The sequence below is a fragment of the Idiotropiscis lumnitzeri genome, chromosome 3 (genome assembly GCF_059441095.1).
Source record: "Idiotropiscis lumnitzeri isolate Australia: NSW breed Sydney's pygmy pipehorse chromosome 3, RoL_Ilum_1.0, whole genome shotgun sequence".
Lineage (NCBI taxonomy): Eukaryota > Metazoa > Chordata > Actinopteri > Syngnathiformes > Syngnathidae > Idiotropiscis > Idiotropiscis lumnitzeri.
The window spans coordinates 31,646,580-31,654,059 of NC_142393.1; the positions used below are offsets into that span (position 1 = coordinate 31,646,580).

The 7,480-nt window shown below is 40.5% G+C and overlaps 1 protein-coding gene across 3 annotated transcripts in view; it reads right to left on the bottom strand.

Moving 5' to 3' along the window:
- Positions 1-3,372: 3,372 nt before the first annotated feature.
- The window catches only part of LOC148340920 (mitogen-activated protein kinase kinase kinase kinase 4-like), a 36,569-nt gene continuing 32,461 nt past the window's right edge, over positions 3,373-7,480 (bottom strand). For all 3 annotated transcript variants that reach the window (XM_088289834.1, XM_088289833.1, XM_088289835.1), the window contains 5 exons: positions 7,370-7,470; positions 7,137-7,286; positions 5,719-5,878; positions 5,159-5,298; positions 3,373-5,086 (listed from right to left, as the gene is read on the bottom strand). In XM_088289834.1, coding sequence (XP_088145960.1) covers positions 5,003-5,086; positions 5,159-5,298; positions 5,719-5,878; positions 7,137-7,286; positions 7,370-7,470 — 635 coding nt within the window. In that variant the 3' untranslated portion in view covers positions 3,373-5,002. The remainder of the gene's footprint in view (positions 5,087-5,158; positions 5,299-5,718; positions 5,879-7,136; positions 7,287-7,369; positions 7,471-7,480) is intronic.

The window sequence follows — 7,480 nt, forward strand, 5'->3', positions numbered from 1 at the left end:
TATGGCACAATATTTGCAAAGTATGCAAATTATATTTTAAGTAAATCAAACTGAGTTAAATATTTAACTGAGTTAATTTTTTTGGGATTAAATATATATATATATATATATATATATATATATATATCAGTTGAAGGATTGTATTACGATTACTGGCATTATTTTAAACACTTACAGGACAGAATGTCGATTATTTAATTTAGCAGGTTCATGTTTACTGAATATGTTAAACATTGATGAAACAAGAAGCATTTATCAAATAAAACTAGAAGCACCGGTCGCAATAATGACTGGGATTGTAGTTCTGATGTTTACTGATTTATTATATTATTCTCATACGCTAAATTTATTCTACTTAGTTTAAATGTGTGAACTTTGTTGAAATTTTCAGTAGTGAGACAAACTTGCACACATATAATTTCCATGAGCTGCACTCACGTTCACAGCACTTCATAGATAAATATGACAAAGCACATTCTCCACATTGGCTGTAGAGATGCAAACATACCAAATTGGGCACTGGAGGTGTCACATAGATGCTATCGCAAAAACACATTCCGAAAGACATAACAATTTGAGATCGGAGCACACACACATACACGCGCACTTACACATGCACACATACACACATGCACATGCACACGTGCACACATGCACACTGACAAGATTACAGGGAAATGCCAGCACGAGAGACGGAGAGACTGCGTGCCAGTCTTGGGAACCAGACGGGAATCAACATTCCAGACGATGACTAACCTGGAGAGGATCGTCCCTTGGACGTGGACCCGTTGCCATATGGAAGGGAGCGAGGACGACCGATTCAACCTACATTACCATTGACATAAAAAAACTCCTATATAATCTGAAACTGGGCTGAAAGATGCGCACCATTTTTCGATTGTGCTTGCCCGAGTACAGTTTCTCGTGAGATTAAGAAAAAGCCGCCCAGATATCTGTCTTTGTACTATTTCTGGAACTCCAGAAATCTAGATACTAAATATCGGAACTCTAATCAGTTGTTGAGTCTTTATTTGACCCTTTTCTTCTTGAGTACAAAAAATTAACACGCATTGGAGTAATTTTGGCTTTTAAGGTTCATTTACTAACTACTTTTATTTCCTCGCTGACTCAACTCCAACACAGTGGTGGGCCTTGCTATTGCAACTGTCTATCAACTCTGAAAGCTCATTGACTTTGACAGAACAGATGCCCTCACGATTGTATCTGAAGGCCTCGGACGAATAGTGCGTGGTCCTGGTATTGTGAAATCTGCCTAGCAACACGAGCTAACTGAACTCTGATTGGATAAAAACTCACTTTTAAATACAACGCTAGGATATAATATGACATCAATGCGAAGAATATGATCATGATTTCTTGATTATGTTGGGCCAGCAGAGAAAGACTTGAAGGCCTTGGCTTCCCACCACTGTGTGAAACCCATTAGGCTGGACTTGTAATGAAAAAAAAGTGGGAAAAAAATTGGGATGTACTGATTTGAGTGATTTTTGATGCAGCTGTTGACGCTATTTCATTGTTTTATTACATATTGAAGCATGTTGTGCAAATGGTTCATTTGAGGTACATATTTTGCTTAAGTAGGAAGTGAAGAGGGAATTTGAAAAACATGTATCTGAATTTGTTGTCTGAGTTGTGCATGCTTCCAACAATTTAAATGATTCATTGTTTTACTTAAAAGGGGAGATGCCGTGTGATTTGTTTAGATACACTGTATAATAATTTTTTGGACCAGACAACCCAATTGGTATTGGTTTTGGTATGGTCCATTGGCCATAACAGGTGGAATGGCCGGGCGTTACGGAGCAGTTAGTTCAGTGGATGTCTTGTTAAAGGTAACGTCAAATAAAACCTCCAGTATTGGACCTCAACGTAGTAGAATCCTCATTTAACGTCTGAATAACGTGACAATTTTAAACATGCTGTGGTGCAACAACTGCTTCAGAAACCTGGCCTTGATCAACATCAAATTTTAGACCCATTTCCAGATATCCTTTTATTTCTAAAATTCTGGAAAGTGGTGCACATGCAGTTAATATCTTTCTAGGATGAACACCATGTCATGGAGGTTTTCCAGTCAGGTTTCAAGAAAATGCATACTACAGAGTCAGCCTTGCTCTGAATTTTTAATGATATCCCACTGGCAAATGACACTGGGGACTATGTGTGTCTTCTCTTGTTAGATCTAACTGCAGCGTTTGACATAGTGGACCACACTATTCTTCTGGCTTGTTTACATCAGGTGGGCATTCGTGGTTGTGCTTCAGAATGTTTTAGATCCTATTAGGCTGGCAGGACTTTTTGTGTTTGCGCAAGTTGCTCTCAGTCCCACTCTGCCCCTTTGTCGTATGGTGTTCCACAAGGTTTTGTTTTTGGGTTCCTTGCTCTTTTCATTGTACTTGCTGCCTCTAGGTTCCATCCTATGAAAACATGGTATTTCATTCCATTGCTATGCAGATGTCAGATCTATGTCCCACTGTGCAAAAAAAAGCCTTAATTTCTTGAATTTAATTGAAAAGAAGACAGAAGTTTGGTCCCAGTGACCCTTCTGCTTTAAACTATATTGACCTTAGCCTCCCGGTGTCTTATCTAAAGCTAACAGTCTCAAACTTTGGTTTTAAAATAGATTGGCAAATCAGTGATATTGTTTGATCCGGCTTCTTTCATCTTAGGCAGCTGGCTAAAGTGAAGCCTTTTCTTTCTCAAAGGCACGCAGAAACTGTAATTCATGCTTTCGTTAAATCTTGGCAAGATTACTGTAACGCACTTTACTTTGGAGTCAGCCAGTCCTCTCTCAAGCGTCTCCAATTTCCAAAATGCTGCCAATCGCCTTTTAACTGGCGGTCGGAAGACGGATCACATAAACCCAATCTTGCCCTCTCTACACTGGCTCCGCTGCACTTAAGAATTCGCTTTAAGATACTTCTGTTTGTTTTCAAATCTTAAAATGTCCTCGCCCCAGAGTACCTCTCCGCACTCCATCACCCAACGCACCTGTCCGCAGGTCTGCGGACCAAGTGCTGCTGGAGGTGCAAGGACCAAGCACAGCCTGAGGGGGGGGGGGTATTGCGCCTGTTGTCCCATATGGAATGACTTCACATTGAATGTCCACTTATAAAACTTATTTGAAGACATTTTTATTCTTTAGCTTTCAGCTCAACATGAGGCTGTCGCTGTTTTTCTGGTATCTACAGTATATGTCTGCATTTTGAGTCCTAATTTCATTCTAATATATATTGCATCATATGAAGAGTGCTTTGTTAGAACTCCAGCTGTTGTGAAATGCTCTATATAAATAAAGTTGTATTGTATAATGTATTGTGTAGTTTGGATTTAAATTCATTTATGACAACACAATGTAAATTTCAGTTTATTCAATGGAAAGGACCTTCGGGAAATAACAGTAATTCGCATAGTACACACAAAGGACATAAATTATAGAGGCAAATTAAAGAAATGTATGTGTGTGGGGGGGCAGGGAGGGGCGGGTGTTATGGCGGCAATAAATCCACTGCCCAGAGGCACACTGAGTAGAATGTAGAAGAATCAGTTTAGTCTGAATTAGTCATGCATCGTGTGAGCAGTTTCATTTATCCTGTACATGAAATTGTAAATGATAGTACAAAAGCAATACAAAATACAAAAACAGTAAAACTGCCCTCAAATTATCCATAAATATTAATATTGATGCACACTGGTTTGACAAAACAATGACTTCTGTAAACATTTTCCACATAATGTGTGCATTACTATAAAAAAAACAAAAAACAAAAAAACAGCAGTCTCTTAGTTATCTGAAAGGGTCTTACGATAAAGACTAAAAACTAAGCCCAGGTTAAAAATATGCCACTTTCTTGCCAGCTCTGTGACATTTCTTTGCAACAATGCTGCAATTCTGGCCTCATTTCACATATGGACTGAGGTTTGGGTGGGAGAGGTGGAAATGAATGTTTATCTTTTTCGCACACACAAACAGCTGCGGATTGTGACTAGGTGATAAATGACAGCAGCCTCGTCACATTTCAAAAGATGGGAGGGTGGGGGAATGAGGAAAAAAGGTAAAAAAAAAAATATATATAAAAATAAGGTCCATAATATCGCGGGCCACTACTTCTGACTAAAGCCTTCCTTCAACTTTTTTTTGCTTCATAGAACCGGCAAAAGATTTTCAGCAGTTGTATTCGAGTAGTGATGCTACTTAAGGCAACTGGAACTCATATGAGCTACAGCGGCACTGTGGCGCTCACATCCTGTCAGATCTCATGCGCACAAGCTTTGCTCTTTTGCGGTCACATGTAAATCAACTACTGACTCTCTCAATCTAATTCACAGTTTACACCACCCCTTAGTTGAGATGGTGAATCTCCCTCTATTCACGTGCAGCAATCAGATAAAAATTATACAGTGTATGAGAGTCTGAGCTTTTGGGCTGATTGAGCAACTATGGCCAATGCAACTTGCTTAGCGGCATGCTTGGAAACTCTTGGGGCTGACAATCCCGTACCCTGTTGTTATTACCAAGGTCCTTCAAAGTATATTAAAGAAGGCATACAAGTGTTTAGTGAGCCACTGAGTGGGAGGAGGAGAAGCTTGTGTCACCTGAACTAAAAACGGCAACAAACCGTCAGATCAACAAGTGGCGTGTGCGTGCATGAGTATAGTAACTCCTCAGTCGTGCTCAGTGTATCCTGCACTGATCTTCTGCACGCACAATTTGTGAGGTACAGAAAGATGTAGACATTCCACAAAAGTTAAAGGTAGGAGACTTGCCTCAAAAGGTTGGAGACTCAAGGGATTTTCGGTCGGAATACAGTTTAAATAGCCCACACACCCCAAAACACCCCCCACCCACACATACCCAAAAATATGCAACACCTCGCCCACCGCAGGCTATTCATGACGACAGATGTTTAAGAGAGCACAAGCATCTTCATCGTCAGAGTAGTCCTCTGCTGGTCGCCGCGTAGCTGTCCTGGCATCTAGACTACCAGCTCATGAGGGAAGTGCGTCCCAGGGTCATGAAGTACACCTGACTGGCACCTCCAGCCCGCACAGAAGCAAAAAAGACCTGTGAAACAAAGGCCACAATATGCATTTCTGTGTTGTGTCACAGTGAAATTCCAGGCGACGCAGGACGCACCTTGTCATTCCTCTCACACAGGAACTTGAGTCTCTGGGCTCGCTTGTGCATAAAGACGCCATCCAGGTGGCCAGTCTCCACTGAGCGGATCTCTATGGCCTTTTCACCCCAGCCCATGATCTGGTTCGACCTAATGTAGGCTGCACACAGGGAGACACAATCAACATTAACACGACTAGGTGTCATTCGTTTCTCTTGCACTAGATTAACACTGAAGTACATTCTATAATGAAGAATATAAATAATAAACATTACATAATGTTTAGTTGGCCTGTCTTGACTTTTGTACATCTATTTTTAGCTGGGTAGGTAGAAGACTTTGCAGCATAATTGATAGTTGGTCTAATCTAACAGACAGACCGACAGAGATACGGATAGATTGATAGATAAGAGCTTCAAACTGAAATAAACTAAGAAGAGGCCTGATTCCGATATAAGGATTTCTGATTCGATTCCAATGACACTGCTAGGACTCACATCTGAATTGTGCCAAACAATTGGAACTGTGTCACTTCAATTACACAGAATAAATCCAACCGCAGTCATTTGAACCCACTTACCCACTGAAGTCGGCATTTCCCCCCACTGCAGCACCACATCCTTGGTGATGCGCCCGTACGTGTTAACGTAGACACCCTCGTCCTCATAGCAGACGAGCAGCTCTATTCCATCAGTGTTGGGCAGGATGATAATGGCGTGGCACTGAATGCTAGTCTGGATCTGTAGGCAATAGAGGAACCAGTTAGGGCGGGCAAGTCAACGTAGGGGATGCTGAGCCAGGCATTTACGTGAGTAGTATCAAAATCTTAAATGAAACAAAAACATTTGTTAACGCACATTTTTCACAAAAACTAAATAAGACAAAAACCTCCATTAATAAACGATAACTATGACTATATCTGTATGTATTTTCGTGGACTTTGAAGACGAGATGAAAATGTAGTTCATTAAGCAAAGGCTAGGCTAAAATCTGTGTTACACATTCACAAGCAAAGACGAAACGAAAATTATATGATTTCTTGGCATCGACTTCCGCTCTCTCGGGCAAGTTCTCGTACGATTCTCTGCAAAATAATGCTAGGTGGGGAGTTGCCGGTCACGGCAAAATGACCACTGCCTAGAACAACATTAATGGCCATGCTTTGCACAGAGTCCAGGAGAAAGAGAAGACATAATGTGGACACAGTTTCGTTACATTGAAGTAGAGAAGAAAAATCCTTCTCTGTGGTTTTAGATAAAGGGAAGGAATGTGGGCACGAGGTAGCTGGAGAAAGAACTTAAGAGACACGTCGCAGTTCACAAAGACATTGCTAGTTAACAAAAAGTATGGTGGTTGTGGTTTACAACGCAATACTAAATCAATGGCTATAATCCTCCAACAAAAACATTCAACTGATCGCCAACTAATGCTAGCTAATTTAAATAGATTGTAGCATGTAGTGATAGTCGCCACTTGTTAAGATAATTTTGTGTGTGAAGCTGAATTTCTACTAAGAGAAGTTATACTGGTTGGGTAACAATGGTTTGAGTTGGAATGCCGGTTTAGTTAAAGCAGACAGAAGTGTGAGCTAATCCAACAGCTGCACTCACCTGGGAAGCAACACATGGGTGCCAACAAAAATATAAACCAATTCATCTAGGTAAAATAATACACCACATATAATTCAAAATAACTTTAACCTACATTTTCATACTTGAAAATGTTCAATATCAACTGACAAAAAAATGTAAAAGGGCTTGTCCGGACAAAAACTAGACTAAAATGTTCAAAGTTCTTGTTGACTCAAACCTGACGAATAAAATTGTTTTCATGGACTAAAATAAATACTAAAATGCTCGACACATGCGCGACTAAAACTTGATTAAACAAAAACGGTATGAGGTTGACTAAATGTGATAAAAACAAAGAAGTTCGATTGAAACTGGACTAAAACAGAGACTAAAATAAAAAAAATGGCTGAGAAAATAAACATTATACATGAGTGGGTAGGTAGATGTCGTAGACCGCGCCTGAGTCCACATCCACGGCATGGAAGCCTGAGCAGGAGCCATAGATGACCTTTAACCTCTGACCTTCCTCTACAGTCAAGTCCACCAGCAGAGGCTTGTGCACCAAGTCGCCAAATGACTGAAAGCGAGTGAGGGTCAAGTTATTATGCGGGCATCAAATACGAGAAGAAACCAAACATCTAACTGTCTCAGCATGCTCACCTTGAAGGCCATGAACTTGTGGTAAGGTTTGGGCGCCCAAGCATAAACCTCCACCGCGTTCTTTAAGGCCAGCACCAAGAATTTAATTCTTTCGTATTTTACTGGAAAAGA